Genomic DNA, 18,667 nt, shown 5'->3' with positions numbered 1-18,667 from the left:
TGGAAGCAAATCAAAGAATCTTGGATCGCATTTGAAGCCCACAGTGTAACAAATGCTTGTCAGCCAGTGATCCCTGTGAGATGAGAAGTTAGGAGGAAAAACAAACTTCTAATCTGAAATTTAAGAATAATTCTGATGGGATATTTCAGATCAACCTACAAACTAACAAACCCTCTCCATCTGAGCTCTGGGCTTCAGGAGGAGCACATCTGGTCCTTTCAAATCACAGCCCTGATGAATGACTGGAAAGGTGGGCAGAAACTGGAGCTCCTGGCAGCCAAATCCTGTAACTCAAGTCCTGTTTGTAAAATGAATGATGAAAAGGGGCAATCCTAATCTGATCCCTGGCCTCACTGTACAATTAGGAAAAGTGATAATCTTCGTTTGTAAAACAAGGAGAATTGGCAGCTGGGAAAAAAATAAAGGAAGTAGTTCAGTTAAATATTCGACTTATGAAAAAATTGGCCATAAAATCTGTTCTGAGGCTGGCCAGGACAGAGCCTCAGAAATGTCTGGGGAATGTTCTTCAATCAGTTCAGGGAATGTGAGGACATGAAGCTGAAAGTGCTGAGCTCCAGAGGAATAAGGATAAAGCTTATAGCTTTTCTCTAGATTTGGTCAGTTTACTTTCTGAATGTATATTGGAATCTGGGAAAGGAATGGAATAAAGTCCCTTTTCTCAAACTGGAGTTATTGGACAAGGTGGGCTGAAAAAGAATAAATTGGGCTCAAGCAGGGAGAGTGACTGCTGGCAGACATGGGGCTTTCCAAAGGTGGGGAAATTAATTTAGAAAAGTCATCCTCTCTGAGCAAGAAATGTAACTAAAATGATGGATAGGCTATGGAAGGATTTGGAGATCATTATGGCTGGTAATAGAGTGATACAAGCTGGAAGTATTGTCTTACAAATGAAATCCCTGGAAACTTTCTTTAATTATGTGGCTCAGATGAAGCACAGAATTTGCAGATAACTGATTTGGAGTGAGGAGATTTTCCTAGTGCAGCAGGCAACTACTGCAGCAGCTACTTGTGGCATATCTTCACCAAAGTAAAGGCTAAAGTGGTGGGAATTGTATTTTAAGGGCCAAGCATTTGCAGAAACTTTTGCTGCTGGATCTGAGGGATGTTTTTGTCTGGCACTAAGCAATTTACATTCTAAATGCCTTTAAAGGCAGAGCTGCAGCGAGATTTCAGGTGATTTCCCTGCAGCATATGATGCTGTAGTGGGTATACTTGCTCTGGCTTTGCTCCAGCTTTCACAACTAGTTGTAACTTTGAAAATACAACAGCTTGGAGGTCAATACAAGTCCTAAAGGTCCAGGAAATACCTCCAGGATCCACAGAGCTTCCAAGCTTCTATTGAAGGTAGAGGTGCCATCGCTGCTGGTACTTGTGTGAACAGGGCTAAAGTTACCACAGCTGTGCCACAATCCCAGTTCCAGGGCACTGTTTAGATTTCCAGAAGTTTTTTCCAGTCAAAAATCAGTTCTCTGAATCCAATAAACACACAGGCTGCACACAGTGGTGTACCACAGATGGATTCTGAGGGAAACCAACCCATTCCCAGCACCTCGCTGTCAGAAAAGTGCTACTGGGCATCAAGGGAGTGAACTGGGATGGATAAATGAGCTTTCAACAATTTTTGGACCTCACTCACAGTTCTGATTAAAGTCAAATGGTGGCTGGAGTGGATCCTGCAGAGCCAAGTTACAAGAAAAAGGGGAGGGAACAGCTTCCAGAGCAGGACAAGACCTACTGCAACTTTAAAAGATGACGTTTGGCCCAGCACCTGCTGCCTTTTGAGGATGGGGAGGAGCTGTGCTCCAGCCTGCCTGGATCAGATTAGCTCTAGATGGTATCTTGGTACCAAGCACAACACTGAGGTGCGAACTGATGTATTTACAAATGGTCTGTGGTACACTGAAAGCCATCAGCCTGCCATCAGTTCCAAGGGCAAGGGAATCGTTGGAAGCAGAAGTGGTTAATTGTGAGTACACAGCCAGCCGGGGAATGGTTTCACAGACAGAAGGACAATGAAGGCAGGACAATCCCGAGCAGCTCCCCAGCAGTGCCACTCAGGTGAAGGCTTTTTTAAGGATTTTTTTCAAGGATTACTGCTATTTCAGGCGAATTTTTTGTGGCTTTGTTAATATTGTAAAACCACTGCGTGAGTTTGGTGAGAAGGAAATCATTTCAGTGGCTGGCACAGTGTGATTTAACGTTTTCAAAAATGTTTTTAAACAAAACCTCTTGTAACTGCTCCCATTTTCACCTCCCCATGTTCCAAACACCTTCCAGGCTGGACACAGATGCCAATGCTCCCAGCCTGGGGGCAGCACTGCCAGAGGGAATCAAAGCACTGGAGGGGACGGGGGGCTTATTACAACAAAATGTTCCTGTTCTCAGGAGAGAAATACATATTCTGCTCAAAGAACATCTGACAGTGGTTAAATCCAGAGAAGGTTTCACTGTGGTTCCTTTGGAGAGGGATGTGTGGGTTGGCCAAACCCTGGCAGGCTGCAGGGACTCTGCAGGATGTGGAAGGCAGGAACTGGGATTCTGTGGTGTGAGACAGGCTCGGGCACAGCTTCATCTAGAGAGCAACCTTGGAGGTTCCTCCCCAACGCTGCCTATCACAGAACATCAGGAAAAGGTCACCTGGGAACCCCTGACAAAGCTGATGCCCGATTGTCCAAGTGGCTCTCCTGGAAGTCTTCCCTTCGGGACAGGAATTTGGAGCAGTGGGTGAAGACAACAGCTCCTGTTCTGGGATTCCAGCTGTGGACTTTGTTTGTTAAACAGCATGGTTGTGTTGAGGAAACACGTGGCTCTATCCTCCACTAGTCTCTCCTGACATAAATATACAGCACAAAATTGAAATTATTAATTTTTTTGTGTTAAGGAAGATTATTCTGCTATTAAATTCTCCATCTCTACTGTTGGATGAAGCAAAGGAAATCTGTACCTTGGTGGAGGGCTGTTACAATACCATGTGGCAGAAACAAATGTGTTTTTATCCCTGTTCATATATAAAATATCATATGATTCCTGGTGTCAATGCATGTGAACTAAGTAATGGACTGATAATTGCTACATTAAACCAAGTGCTGTGAAAATTTGAGGGGATTTTGCTACAGCAGAGATTCAGCTTTTAGATTTTCATATCTAAGCTGTGCTTTCCAAAATGTCTTATTTTTCTGTACCTAATCTCCCCTGGAGATGTCATGTTACATTTCAGGTGTCTCACTGACATGTGCAGCAACAGATACCAGAGTTACAGAACTGAGGGGAAAGGGGTTTGAACACATTTATGTTAAACACTGATATCTCAACTTCTGCACATCAGTGTGGCTGGAAACTGCAAGGAAAAAGGCTTGGAAATTGGGTACTTACATATAATCGGATTTTAACATCTTTGTTTCATTTTAAAGCTGTTGGAAGCTTTCTTCAACCAGTAGGAAGGGTGAAACACTGGAAAATCAGTCCTGTAAAGATCTTCATCACTTTATAAAACCTCTGTTGAATGAGCTCCCATGTAAATCCATGGTCCTGCTGGGTTCCTCTGGGTTATCCAGGAATGCTGACCTGCATCACAGGGGCACATTTCATGAAACCTGAGGCAGGGATGTTTTTTTCATGTACAAGCTGTTGATGTGGGTTTTATACAGTGTAAGTGCCAGTTAGGTTTTAAAAACAGGAATGGGAAGAAGAGCACTGGATATGGGAGATGGTCCTGTGGAAACCAGCACATTGTCATGAAATAGCAGACTCAGGTGTGACATGTGCCTGATATTGGGGTCTCTGAATCAGTGACCTCACATATATAGGTGTGTGTATATATATATATATATGTATATGTATTTGTACTTGAGAGGTGCTTGGGCCCTGCAGTAACACGAGGTCTGAGCACCTACACAGAATTCAGGCAATTTTTGTTTTAAAATTTGACCTGCTGGGGGCTGCCTGCAAGAAGGTTTGAGGTTGCTGGATGTTTCTGATTTGGGTGACTCGGTCTCTGTTCTGATTTCTCCTTTACTGAGCTGCTCAGTGTAGCAGCTGCTCCTCAGAGTAGCTCCTCCCCAGGAGCTCACTTTTGTGTGTCATGGACACTGCTCTGTGCCTCACTGAGTGTCCAGCTCACAGGATTTCTTCAGGATTCCTTTAAATCTTTACAGAGCTGGGTCTTGCAGGGCTAATGGTCCATTCCAGGGAAGTGCTGAGCTCCCTCAATTCAAAACATCTTGCAGAATGAGGCCAAAGACTCTGAGGTAGGAAGAGGTGTGAGGAGAGCTTTATTAGTATGGCACATATTTAACCCATAGGAAAACCCACAAATTTTACTCATTTTAAGTGTATTTCACGCTTTTCGACTATTTGAAATAACCACATTTGTAAAAACTTCTTTTAATGAATAGAGCTCTTTATGTACAAAGGCAAACCCTTTTTTCTCCCTAAGTACAGTCCTCTTAAAATACTATTTCTTTTGTAGGTCTGGCTGCTTCCCTCATCTGTTCATTATTGCTTGCTGCCACAGAACCCTCCAGAACTGAAACCAGGCAATTTAGATGATATTTTGTCTTAGAAGAGTTTTGCTGATCCATGCCATGCATTCATCAGGACTAATGAGACAGATAAGTAAAGGACTTTAATTAATTAATGCCAACCCCAACCAAGCTGGTGTTCAGCACCGTATTTGTGTGTGAGGGATGGGAAGGAGCTACCTGGGTACAAATTCTGGCCCCATTGAACTCAGTGGGGGTTCTGCCATTTGACTGCAACAAAGCAAAGGCTTCACCATATGTTTAAAAGAAATATTTCACTGGGATTTTCTGAATGCTGGTAGACATATTTTTATCTTCCTTTCCACTTTTGAATGTTTGTTTACCTTACATGCCCTTCAAATTAATTGAATATAAAAACTTCTCATCAATTCCATTTTATTCCAAGTTTGAATTGCCTCATTTTTTAATTTCTTGTGCATTTAGAGAGCCCACATGGCAATGTCTGGGCTGCAAACGTGGTAGGGGGAGCCTTGGCATATTTTGTCTTGCTGTGATTTCAACTGAATTAAAAAAAAACAACCAGAAATGAAAACATTTCCATTTGTTTATGTAACTAAAAAAGCCCTATAAAACTGGGCCCGAGCTAGCAAGAATATCCTTTAATGAACACAAACCCTTTTTGCAAGCAGGCCATAAACAGAGGGACATACACACACATCCATATCCTATCTCCCCTATCAATGGCAAATTAGAGCAGGTAAAAACCTCCCACTATTTGTCTTAGGAAATATCCACGACTTTTACAGGGAATTTGGAAAATATTTCTTTGGCCAGCGTGGAAGGTGAAATCCTGCAGCACAAAGCACAGCCATGGGCACCGAGAGCGAACAGACGGGCTGCTGTAAAACAACCTTTTAATAAGGCATTAAAATGCCATCGACTTGGACACATAAAAAAAAAAAAAAGCTATGAAAACAAATGCCTTTCAAATAATTAGGATCTTATGCCTGAGCCCAGTGTTGATCTCCATGCAGAGATTTTCCTGCTGAAATCAGACCGGTCTAAGGCTGATCGTCTAAGGGAGGAATTAGCAGCGCATAAATCGGCTGCACTCGTGCTGTTCCTGCCATGCACAGCCAACCCTTAAACCATCCTCCAGCCCTTCTAGCGCCTCCTTTCTGTCCCCTAAAGTCTCCTTTCTGTCCCCTAAAATCTCCTTTCTGGTCCCTAAAGTAGCTTGGAATACACTTGGCTTAGGAGGCCAGAATATTTTTTTAATTGAATGTCCGGTTTTTATCATGAGCACGTGAAAGGGTTGAATTTACTGATTTGTAGGAAATTCTGACTGACTGATTCAGCCAGAAATAGCTGCAAACCCTATTTCTGGTCTTGAAAATCTACTGTGGGTTTGTTTTCACTTCAAGTAATGTGCTTGTATTCATTTAAAGGTTTAACTATAGCTTGTAGTGGTTGCTGGTGTGTAAAATGCATCCAACTGTTGTATAAATTTATCCTTTAATGCAATAAAATAATTCTTCAAGAACAGTTTTATCACCTGTAATGTAGAAATACAAAAAAGAATTATAATAACTGATCATTTATGTCTGTGTGTTTCAGTCACAACTGTTGTGATAGTTGTTATTAGCACAGCTCAGACAAGCTACAGTATTAAAAAAAAGTATTTGGAAGGATGTGCATCTGTGATTACATCATTAACTTGATAAATTAATAAGGCTGTTGCCTAAAAGTTGGTCAGATTCTCAGCTTTTAGTTGGAATTTAATACATATTTTTACTAAAACAGCCTTAAATGAATATTGGTTTTCTTACACAATAAAATTGCTGTTTTGATCTCTGTTTTACAGAGCACTAACATCAATAATTCAGAGAAATTAATGGATGTCCCTTCTGTATTTCATGTTGTTTCCTGTTTTGTCATTAGGTAACAACTCCCCCTAAGGCACAGTTTTTAAACTTCCAATCCAGCTTGTGCCTTTCTTCCAGATCTGTAATTGCAGATCCTTTTCAATTTTGTATTTTTCATGCCCAGACCTGTGCCCATGATAAGAGCCCTGTGTGTAACATTCCCAACCATCAGAAGAGATCTTGCTACTGTGATTTTATCCATTAATCAGTTTTATATGACCTCCTGCTCGCCTGGCTTTTCAAGGTGTGAAAATTTGCACTGCAGAGGAATTTTATGGATTGCAACCCTAATTTTTGGAGTAAAATTCCAAATAACTGGTCTGGTTAGAAAGCTTTGGGCAGAATTTTCAGGTTGCTGTGAATTGCTGTTAAGCCTGTGTTGCCTTTTGGCTGGAAGTACATCCCAATTAGTGACCCTTCCATCGAGCAGTAGCAGCAGAGAAGCGATTTGGATTTTTTTTTCAAGTCAGTTGTAAATGATTAGTCCAAAAGAGTAGCATAAAACTGCGAGTCCCCTGCAGGAGTCGGCTGGAGGAAATTAAAGGATCAACAACAGAAGGGAAGCACTGAGGTAGGATTGTTCCAGGCTGCAGCCACAGGCTTTCACATGCACTCAGGAAATTGGCTCCATCAAAAGCTGAGGATGCAGGAGTGAGGATGAGGAGGATCATGCAGGTGATGGTTCTAAATCATGGCTCAAGATCCCAGCGTTTTCCAAGGGAGAGGTTTCCTCCCCTCCCCGAAAAAGCAGCGTTTTCCAGGTAAAAATGGAATCTTCTCCTTATGAATCAATGAAAGTTCGGCAGAAATGTGAGCTATAAATCTGATAGAACTCAATAAATAACAAAGATTTGGTTTCCTCAAAATAAGATCAGTTGGATGGGGATTTTTACTGTGCTGTGCACTGTGTTTGTGTGTGAGAGAGCTGTGAAACCAATGACTTGGGAGTGCTTGGCAGCCAGGTAAAGCTTTTCCTTTAAAGTCTAAAGTAAATTCATTCTGCAGAAATTTGCATCTTCTGGGCCTGGGATGAAGCTGAAACCTTGCTGGTGGAGCAGGAAAGGATCACAGGAGGGGAAATGCATAAATCTCCATCTGGAGCCAAGTATGCTGGGAAGGAGATGGGGGAGCAGGAGAGCCAGAGCAGGCTGAGAGAGCGTGAAATTCCAAAGGAAAAGTGGAAGAAAGAAAGAGGAATGTCCCAGGAATGAAGCTCTTCTAATGCTCAATACTTTCATCAGAAGTAAACCACTGGAAAGCTGTAATCCAAATAAGGAAATTAGAGCAAAAATTAACAATATTCAGCTATTCAGATGTCAAAAGAACCAGCGGAGTTATTGGTGTTAGAGGTTATTGCCAGAGGGGAAAACTCAGCATGTCCTGGGTAATTAAGCTTCATTGGAGAGCATGGATCCCTTCTCCAGGTAAGAAAGGCTTTTATAGAATGGCATCTTTGCTATTGTAATTAAACACCATGGGCTATTCTGCATATGAAGTCTTAAACACTTTAGTCCTTCACCAGGGGATTTTACTGGCCAGGCATGTGTGTTCGTATGGCAAAAAAACCCCGGCTGCTATAAAAAAAGAAACCCAAACATTTCTTTTTATTACTCGACTTGCTGTATTTTTATATATATTGAGCCAAATTCATCCCTTGTGGAGCTCAGTTGAAGCCAATAAGGGCAGATTTGGCCCATGTCTATATGAGAAAGGTGGTGACAATTAAAATATATTGTTTAATAATGAGAGCTATGGTAGTGAAGTGTCTTTGTGTCTATGAAATTATACACCACGACACCCAGCCAGTGTGGAGCTGGGACTAGCAAAACATATAAGGCTGGTTTCTGATGGAAAGGCAAAAGCATTCTGACTTTTATGATTATGATTAAATATCACAAAGGCATTTGAACGAGGCTAATTTAGGTAACATCTCCAGAAGTCTCGTTTATAGTGCAGTATTTTACCATTTGAAAATATTTCTTTGCTGTTTTTATATGTGGCTCTCAAGGACAGCACGACTGGCTGTTATTAGCAGTTAAGTAAAAGAACAGTTTTTATTTCACTTATATTTGAGGGACTTTCAGCAATATTACAAAAAGGAATGTACCCTATTAAATGAAATGTGAGGACAGCCTTTACTATCACTTTACACTGGCAATCCCCAGTTGTTCCCTGCTCAGGGCATGGTACCAACACATGAAAGGCATTGTTGATACCCTGAGAAGCTGAAGATGTTGCCAGTTCAGCAACAAATACCCAAAGCAGAGGAGCCCTCAGTGTGCAGGGGACAGAGGAGTTGTGGTTGTGGGTCCTACACAGCAGCTCCTCTGTGTATCCCTGTTGTTAAGTTTGGGTGACTTTTGCAAGCTGGAGTTTGCTGTGCTCTCTGCTGACTTCCATCCTCCCGCTGCAGTTCTGGGCAGTGGTTATCCACAGCCAGGAACCAAATCCCTCATTCCAGCTCTCCATCCCTGCTGCCAGGGAGGCTGGCTCAGCTTTGCTCTGCCTTGTAAATGTCCCAAATACTGGCTTGAACACTTTCCTGTTGGGTCTTCACCTTGCCAAGAGGGGAGGTGGGAGGCTGAGAGGCATCACCAGGAGATTTCCCTTGGGGGAAAGGCTTTTCCCCTGGTGGTTCTCTGTCCTGACCCTTGGCAGCTGCCTCTGGCTTCTGGCTTTAGGAACTGGGGTGAGAAAGGTCAGAGGAATAAGAGATATTCTATTGAATCAAGAACTAAACTGGCTCTTGATGCCCCTGCCCAGGAGGATGAGGAAGGTGGAAACACCTCCCTGCTTAGCTGACAGACCAGCAGAAAAGGCAGCTCTTAAACAAAACTAAAGTATATCAGTTCTGATGCCACTGGTCTTCTAAGGAGTCTCTGACCCTCAAAAATGAGAGTGAAGGGGGAAACACAGAAGAATAAAAATCCTTTTTGCTGTACTTATTTCTCATTCTGAATCTCTTTCATGGAAATCTGGCCTTTGGCATTGGACTCAAATAATATTTTATTAGAAGAAAGCATGATTCATTGAAATGGTGCACTCCAGTATCTGTGGAAAGGAAAACTGGGAAGGACACAAAAGAAGCTCAGCTGTGGAAAACCAATTCAAGGAGCCACTGCCACACAAAGGATCTCAATCCACAGTAAGAAACAACAGAAAGGAACAAAGTATTTCCAAGGAAACCTTTGAATGTGGTGCTGGAGCCAAGTAAGGAATTATTTCTGTATTAGCCTGTCAGAAAAGGGTCATACAGGATCTGTGGAAGGAGAATATCCTGTCATTTGGAAATTAATAAGATTTTTTTTATTAGCATCAATGTGATGATCAGGACTGGCCCATGTACCTGCTAAATTGAAACTTAACCGAAGGAGTAATAAGAGATCCCAGGAGGAAGGGGATGTTTAGTCTGTCTTAAATGGGATAAAAGTTACTTTTCTCATTTTTTGCACATTTTCAGAGACCTGTTTTTCAAGCTGTGAGAAGCATGGCTGTGTTACCCATAGGATGAGAAGAGAAGCAGCAAAAAGAAGTGAGCAGAACAACCTCAGCCTCTCTGTATCACTGACGTTTTTGGCTCCACACTCAGTGATGCACTGAACACAACTCATAACCCATCCAACACTGCAACTCCTTTGCCTGTTGCTTTTGCTCCTGGGCAAGAAAAGAGCATTTATATTTAATTTTTTTATTTTTATTCTTCCCACTTTCTCTCCTCCTTTAAGTTTTCCAGCTCATATTTTCCCTGTATTTAATTCCTAGTCCCTGACTTCCTGCTTCCCCTTCTTTTGCTGTTAATAGGATGAAAACTGATTTTGGGACAATCTAATTAACTACTTCCCAGAGGTGAGGGGATGTTATTTCTGTGTTATGCATGAGAGAAACAAATAATTCACTAAGGGCTGGGTCATTGCTGGGGGTAGGAGCATTTGTAAATCCTGAATTTCATGGAGTCCATAGCCTGCCATGGAAGCTGGTTTGCCCAGCTGAGAGGAATACAGGTCAGTGTGGGGGTTTAGCTCCACATCTGCTGATTTTCAGTTTTAGTTGGTCTAAATGAGATCTTAGTAGAGACTTCTTTGCATGTTTAACCCAGCATTTGGTAGGGGAGGGGACTGTGTGCAGCAGACACTGAATGCAGTGAGCTCACAGCACTGCTCACTCAGCTCTTACTCCCCTGAATTCTCAGAGCTTTGGGGCATTTCAGTTTCCACATTCTGGATTTAATGTCTCTGCTGCTCTGAGATTTCTGTGTCACCCCGGGGAGGATGGTCAATGGATCCACAGGGATATCAGTATTCCAACCCTCACTGCCTCATGCTGAATGTCCTGTATGTCTTAAAGGACAGTGTTTGCTTTCCAAGCAAACCCCTCCAGCCCACTGCACTGACACCTCCCAGGCTTGGAGAGCTTGGGCAATATTCATCCAGAGTTAAAATCCCTTTCTCCCTTCCTGTTACTCGTGGGGAAAGGGAGAGGGGCTACAGGCATGTGCTCGGTTCTAATGCTGGGCGTAAATCCAGTCCTGCGCTGTGATCCTGGACAGAAATCCCAGTGGAAGCTTTCCTGCCCCTAACCTGTCTCCTTGCCTTCAGAATGATAAATGGTGGGAAGGAAAGGGTGAGGGGGAGTGGGAGGATCTCTCCAAGCTTTGAACTGGCTGTGTCATCAGAAAGATGAGAAGGAAGAACAGACTCATTTCAAGCAGAATTTTTATTTGGCTAAAATCCTTTTACTCTTCATCACTTTTGGTGTTCTCCTGAGTGAGGCTTAGACCAAGTCCTTGCCCAAAGATGTCTGATCAGGTGAGCCACTGTGGCTACTTTGATTTTTTTAGTGTAAATGGAAAGGATTCCCTGTTCCCACTGCCATTCCTGCCCTGCACGTGGCTGCTCAGGAGCTGTCCCCTCTGCCTTCAGCCTGGGCAGCCCTCACACACCGACTGTTTCAGATTACTCTGATGCACCAGGCAAGTTCATCACCTTTCCAGGATGTCCCGTGATTGATTCCTCATGTCCAGGGCAATCTGCTCCAAAGTTTCAGGCTAAAATGAACTCTTGGATTTAGAGGGGATAATCAATGGTTTGAGTATTATTCTGTTAGGTTTTCAGCTATCCTGTCATGTATTTGATCCACAACTGATATTAAACACGACACAGTTTTAGATTCAGACTTTTGTTATTCTCTCAGTAGCTGCTCAGATACCCTGGGCATGAGTAAACTGCAATTTTCAGTGTGGCTGTGTCATCCATCAAACTCAAATACTCCGTGGCTCATTCCTAAACTGCACTGCACAGCCAAGGCTGCAGGCTGGGCTTGCTGAAGGGAAGATTAAAGGGCTGGTCCTGCTACACTGAAGTCTATAAAAGTTTTCCTATTGACTTCAACAGAAATAGGACTGAGCCTTAGGATTTTGGCATGAAAACACAAAAATACTGCTTTTCATCTCTGCTGAACTGGATCAGGCATTGCTGCCTGCCTGACGTAAGGCTGTGTAGGGCAGGAATGGTGTTGCACACATTGTTCTCTGTACATGTTGTTCTCCAGTAAATACTTGTTTGAGGATGTGTCCATCCCTGCTGGCAGGGGCTGAGGATTAGTACACAAATCTGGCCCCATGTCCTGTTATCAGTGTGAACCTCCCAACTAGAAGATACATGTGTCAAATTTTGTCTTTCAGGACTGTTAAAATCATTGCTGCCCAAGTAGACAGTGCTGACATTCCACCTCATTTTTCTTATTAAAAAGTCAACTTTCCACCAGTTTGTAAATACAACCCCACTGAAAATGTTCCTCAAAACTGCAGCAATGCATGGTTCAAAGCCAAAAATTAGTGTTTCCTGAGAACTAGGGGAAATTAGAACAAAAAAAATATTGGCCTTTACCAAGTATCATTCAAACCTCTTCCCCATCAGTATTTTTCAGTGGAACAAGAGCCTTGTGACCTGTTGTAGTTATTCCCCCTCTTCTCATTCCAGTGGGGTTTGCTTTTCTTTTATTAAATGAGTTTCTAATTAACAAAAGTTGCAATTATCCTGAATTTAACTGAATTAGCATTACTAGCACTTTGCACTAATTAATCTACTTTTTATTTCCTTCTCTCAGGACCCGGTTCCAAAGGTGGGCTGGGGCTCAGGAGGGCAATTTCCATCCTGGAGGTACCTTGCTGCAACTCTTTGTAAATCCACTGTGACACCTGACCTGGCGTTCCCAAAAGGGCTCAGACAGGAACATTTGCTGGCCATGACCAGGAAAAGGATCTTCCTGGCAGGAATGGGGGCTTGGAGGCCACAAACACCCAGCAAGGTGCCACGAAGCCCCAAGGGCACCACTTTCCCTTGCTGTTACCCCAACCATTTCTCAGTGAGGCTGAGCAGCCCGTGCCAGGTTTAAATTTAATTTTGGTTTAAGTAGGACACAGGCTGGGCTGTCCTGCCCAGTGCTGGTGCAAGGAGAGGCTGTGAACCCTGTGATGAAACCACCACCTAAACCCCAGCATCTGCAGGGAGGTTTTATAGGCATTTCTCTCTCGTGGCAGTGTTTTCACAGTAAATAAGGTTCATGTTGGACAAGGTTTTGTGCTTTGTTTGTACCACTCCCAGTATTTTATTTTCTTTCATTTTTAATCTTGATCCTGTTCTTTGCAGAGAGCAATTCAGTTTAAAACGTGATGTTTTCTATCAGCAAGTCACAGGCTCATGGTTTCTCTTCCAGCCTGCTATCACAGGAATAAAACCCCTCCAATCACATTGAATTTAGGCTGCCTCTTGTCACAGTCAAGTGCATGGCACCTCCTTAGAGCAGGTCCTTAAATTAAAATATTGTAGATTTTTTTGCTGTTGAAGCACTACTGCAGAAACATGAGTGGCCAAGGAGAAAGGAGGGGTTTTTTTTCCCTCTGGCTGGAATTTTTCACTATAACCATCCTCAGGGGAGTTCTCATCTTCAAAAGAACCATTCTTTCTATACAAGCTGCAAAAAGAATTATTTAATGACATCATAAATTAATACAGAGAGGCACAAATTTTCCAAAATGTGGAGAGAGAGAAAAATAAATTCATGTTTGCCAAAAACACCCCAGCTCTTCCAGACTTAGGCCCCTCTTGAGCCTGCGAGCTGCCAATGATGCCAAATTGAATGGTGGGGCTTTTGGCAGGACTGAAGTTTAGCTTGTTTAAATTTTGGCAAATTTTCCTATTACTCACATTCTCAGCAAGCTGATACAAATATTTGTTCTATTTAGAGGGAAGTCCAAGCTCAGTGCTGGCACCGAGTGCTGCTGGGCTTGGTGGAACTGAGGCTGCCTGAGCCAATATTAAATTTGGACATCTACCTTAAAGAAAAACAGAATTAAAAAATTCCCTGGGCCTTTTAGTACAGATTAGAGCACATCAATGGAAAACGGTCCTCGTGTGTATTCAGGTTTTTCTCACTTGCTAATTTTTGCTTTAATCTGATTTGAAATGGGCCCGGTTTCCCTGAGCTTGGATTGCCATTCCCGGCTGCAACTCCGGGGCTGGAAAAGCCTCCACACACATGAACCTCCACATTCTTGAGAATTAAAAGCTGTTTAAACTGTAGTAAATCAAACTGGGACACAGTAAGCACACTTGATCTCTTTTAAAGCTGTGCAGGTTGTTGGGATTTTTTTTTAGTGATGTCCCCAGTTTAGTGTTTCTGATTTGAAAAGCAAACAGAGTGGATCCTCCAGGACACTCGGGATTGCTGTGCTCTGGTTCTTCATCCCTGGGAATGATCCTGCTCAGCCAGGATCTCGATCAGGATCAGCACCTGCCGAGCCTTTCCAGGTGGGAAAAGCAGGAGAAACCAAATGGAACCTGGGTGCCTCACCTGGGAGCCTTGGCTTGGGATTGGGACTGGACACATAACCCAGGTTAGAAATCTTGCAATGAAAACAAAGCAAACTGAAAAAGAACAACCTGTTTCCATCCCATAAATGAATATAATCAGCTTTTTTATTTTTCCTGTGCTCAGGTTGAGTAGGATTTGTAATGTAAATAATTCAATATTGCCTGAATGTTTTTGTCAAAGTCACACAGGAGGGGGATCCCACTAACATGACTTTTTAGTCATTTGGAAATGGGAAATCTGCTTTAAGTGGCTGAACTGGATTCCTCTGAGTGGAAAAAGATCATCACTGGAGAATGATTCATCCCATGTAATCTCAGTGTCTGATCTCTCTCCAGTGCCTATAAAAGGAGCCCAGATGACCAGATTAGCATATGTCCAAATTTTGCACATTTTTATGCTAACTCAGCCTTTCCCAATCAGGTCCTGTGCTCACAAATCTCCTGTGCTATTTTTATAAGGAAAAGCTCATTATTTGGCACAGGGATTCCCAGGGCACTCGCTCAGCTCCAGTGGCTGCTTTGGGACAGAGCCTGGGCCGTGCCCTTTGCAAAGGCTGCCAGGTAAAACTTGCATTAATTCCATGACCAAGCTTTCTCTACACCCCCTGCTGAAAGGTTCGGGGATGATTCTTACAGGAATTATTTTTTAAACTGCCTTAAATCAGTAAATACTGCATGGATGAGCAGAAGGTACATGAAAAATGGTTAAAAATAGCAGCAGTGATTGCTCATTAAAAATGGCATTGTTATTGTGTTGGTCACCTTTGTGAAACAGGCAGAAGATCCAGGCAGCTTTTCCTTTGCACCCTGGGCTGCTGACCCCACTCATTTTGGGGTTACAGTGGCAGCATTTGTCTGGTTCAGTGTTGATCCAGTGTCACGATGAGAAATGAACTGAGCACTTCAGATTCTGGGCCGTGACACCCCCAGACCTCTCCCCCCTCCCTCCAACCTTTGATTCTTTACCATTGTCACTGTCACTGAGCTGCCCCTGGGCACAGGGACGTGGCTTTGGTGCTCTGCTGATCAGTGGTGCTCTTAACTCGGTGCTCAGATCAACTCACGTGTCCTCTAAAACAAACACCAGAAAAATGCCAAATAAACCCAAACCCCTGCCATGGGCACCTAAAATCCGATGGTGGAGCTTTGAGATGGTGAAAAAAGGGTCAGGTGTGCACCTTGGCAAGTGTGAGGTTGGTGAAGTCAGGCAGCAGGAGACAGAAGAGAGACGAGGCATCTTAATTCACCATGGAACATTTTTATACTAATTATTGAAATGCACCCAGAGACAGCTTATAGTAGTAAAATGACTTTATGTTTTGATATGTAAAATAAAATGTCCATGCTATGTAACAAACATTTAAAAATTTCATACTGCCTGTATCTACTGTGGTTTCTAATAAAGATTTATCTGTAGTATATGTTTTTTTTATCTAACCAATTCTTAGTTTTTACATCAAAGGTGTGTAATAAAAAAAAAATCTTAAATAGATGTCTTTCCAAAAAAAAAAACCCCTTTGCAACATTCATTTTTATTAAGTATTTCATTTGTCAAAAGCAAAGCTGAATTGGACACGTGGCCTGCATTTGTGATATATATAATTTTATATATATATATATATATAAAATATATATGTATATAAATAGCTATTCAGCATGCAAAAATTGTAGTGATTTCCAAAATCTGGTTACAAAATCCACACCAGTCACACACGAATTCTGCTGAGTAGGTGCAGGGAACTGTCCTGGTTGAAATGTGACCTCGGGGCTGTGTCACGGCCACCCTCATCCAGCGGGCTCCTTCCTGGGATGGATTCACCAAAACACAGAAGCACTTCCCGACTTCCAAACCTGGATTTCAGCTTTTTGCCTTTGCTCGTTTGGGAAGCAGTGGGAAGAATTAAAAAAACCCCACTGTGCAATGACTAAAGCTTGAATATTGTGCTCTTCAGTGGAACCAAACTCCAGCATCACCTCTGTGTCACCGTCCCTTGGCAGCATTGCCTGGGAGCTCAGCAGGATGGACACTGCAGGCCGGACTGGGACAGGAGCTTTGTGAGTGAGAGCAGTGGAGTTTTGTCCCAGAAGGAATGCCACTGCCTCGCCACGTGAGTGTCAGCCTCCTTACAGAGTCACTGAAGTTGGAAACGACCTCTAAGATCATCAGATCCAACCAATGTGACCGACCCCCCCTCAGCAACTCACAGGGACACTGCAGAGGGCAAAGCCAGCCTGAAGGAATCAGCTCTGGACACTTCCACAGTAAACAAAAGGAGCAATGAATACACTGGTTACAGATTTGACCTGTTCTACAAAGATTTGTACACTGTAGAGCCTGACAGGTCTTGGGAGCTCTTCCCTCCCCACCCCGCCATTGAGAAAACATTCCTCTAGGCCTCCTTTAGGCTGAAAACAATTCTGTCTGAGTTAGCTGCAAAAGAAAAGAACATAGCACAAAAGGCACGTTTCAGCTGAATACGAAAGAAATCAAGGACCAGCAAATACAGAAATTGGTTCTGGAAAGTATTAGCGACTTTTAAGCTTAAACTTCATAAATATATTGCAATAAGCAAGTGTGATTCAATCAAGGGATGGGAGTCTGAAGACACTGGGTCTGTTCCTAATGCTGCAATTAATTTGCTGTTTGGCCTCGGGCTTAACTCTTCACTTCTTTGCTTCCCACAGCCAGGACCGACGGCGGTGTGGGGGCAAGAAGAGACATTTGTGCATCCGTGCCTTCTCCTCTGTGCCCGTGGCACGGACCCTGCGCTGCCTGGGAGGCGCCGGGGCGGCACCGCAGCTCCCTGACCCCGCAGCTCCTGGACCCCGCAGCTCCTGGACCCCGCGCTCCTGCCGGCCCCCGTGCTCCCACTGCTCCCTCGCTTCCAGAGGAACAAGGAATCTCTACAGATCAAAAGGGCTACAGAAGTGCTGCCATGGCAGTCCTTGAGTTATGCAACCGATCAAATGGGTTTTTCCTTGGAGTTTTGGGAGATTGTGGCTTCATGAGCCAAGGACCGTAAAAGTGAAGCTCATATTTTTCCCAAATAGCCAAAATTTGCTCACGGATGTTTAACATTACAAGCAAAAGAACATGACTAGCTACATCACTCATTAGTCATGAAGATGGTTTCTACCGGATGAAGACATGAGAATGAATTTATTTGGGAGTTAGTAAGAGCCTGATGAATCCAACCCACTGGGACAGGAGATGGAATTCTCTGTGTGCCTGAAGATACAAGCTCTTCACCCACACAAATCCCTCTGGAAATGCACATGTGTCTCACTGAAGTGCAAGTTACCCACAGGTATCAACACTGATTAAACACTGTCCTGGAGCAGTAACGTTGGCTGAGGCATCGCTGGGCCCTGGGGTCACCCGTCAGTCCAGTTCTCCACAGTCCCCATCCCTGAATGATACTGCAGCGACGACTCCCTGGACAGGGAGAAGCTCTGTGAGTACAGGAACTCGTTGGCCGCGTTCAGGTGCGGGGAGGGGGGTTTCCTCTCGCACACGGACGGGTGCACCCTTTCCCTGGGGAAGGACGAGGCGGGAACGCGCTCCCGGACCTGAGACTGGGACAGCTGGTTGTACACGCTGAAGGGGCCGTTGCCCGGCGGCTGCGAGCCCTGGCCCGCAATGGCCGGGAGCCGCGGCATCATGGTGGTGGCGGTGAAGTGAGGAGGGAAGGGCTGGTAGGGGACAGTCTCCATTGTCTGGACGCTGTAGCTGGTGTAAGGTGCGACTGAAGTCCACATATTGCAGCTCAGGGGGGGCGGCGGGGGCGGCAGATCGTCGACGGCCGAGACGGCGGCGATGTCGGCGCCGGAGCCAGAGTACATGCAGGCCTCCCGCGGGGCCACCTCGCCGCAGTAGGACGGGCTCAGCATCTGCTGCTCGTAGGGCGGCGGCGAGCGGAAATAGTGATCGTCCCCCACCGAGGATGAGGCGTCCAGGTAGGAGCGTTTGCAGGGCAGGTCCAGGTGCCGAGCGCTTTCTGCAAAAACAAATTGAGATTCAGGAGCAGCTCCCGGGTTTGACAGAGCTCTGCTGGAGCTGGGACTGGGGCGTCCCCTTGGAGGCCGAGCGTGCGGCCACGATTATTTCACTCAGCTGGTGCCCTTTCTCAGCTTAATCCAGTTAAACCATTTTAGTTTGGGCAAACAATGTACAACATCAAAAAGACATTGTGCTGCAAATGTCAGGTTAATCCCCCGCCTCAAAGCACTCTGGTGACATTTGTCAGCTTAAGTGAGGGACTGGGCTACTCTTCTCACATCAGGGATTACTCCACGTTCATCCAGATAACAGAGGGCCCTGACACTCCTGCACGGTTCCTCCTGACAAATTCAAGAAGTCTCTTAAAGG

General features: G+C 44.1%; 1 protein-coding gene and 1 long non-coding RNA gene across 4 annotated transcripts in view; one reads left to right on the top strand and one right to left on the bottom strand.

Moving 5' to 3' along the window:
• Window positions 1-6,199: 6,199 nt before the first annotated feature.
• On the top strand, window positions 6,200-15,538 carry LOC125336267. Its single transcript, XR_007207717.1, has 4 exons — window positions 6,200-7,851; window positions 9,441-9,572; window positions 9,888-9,959; window positions 12,533-15,538. It is a non-coding gene; the product is annotated as an uncharacterized LOC125336267 (long non-coding RNA).
• A 56-nt stretch (window positions 15,539-15,594) lies between these two features.
• TBX4 (T-box transcription factor 4) overlaps window positions 15,595-18,667 on the bottom strand; it is a 37,760-nt gene continuing 34,687 nt past the window's right edge. For all 3 annotated transcript variants that reach the window (XM_048324624.1, XM_048324623.1, XM_048324625.1), the window contains exon 9: window positions 15,595-18,296. In XM_048324624.1, the coding sequence (XP_048180581.1) occupies window positions 17,674-18,296 (623 nt within the window). In that variant the 3' untranslated portion in view covers window positions 15,595-17,673. The remainder of the gene's footprint in view (window positions 18,297-18,667) is intronic.

Source organism: Corvus hawaiiensis, chromosome 20 (genome assembly GCF_020740725.1).
Source record: "Corvus hawaiiensis isolate bCorHaw1 chromosome 20, bCorHaw1.pri.cur, whole genome shotgun sequence".
Classification (NCBI taxonomy): Eukaryota; Metazoa; Chordata; class Aves; order Passeriformes; family Corvidae; genus Corvus; species Corvus hawaiiensis.
Note: the sequence above shows the minus strand (reverse complement) of the source record. Positions and strands in the feature narration are given on the sequence as shown.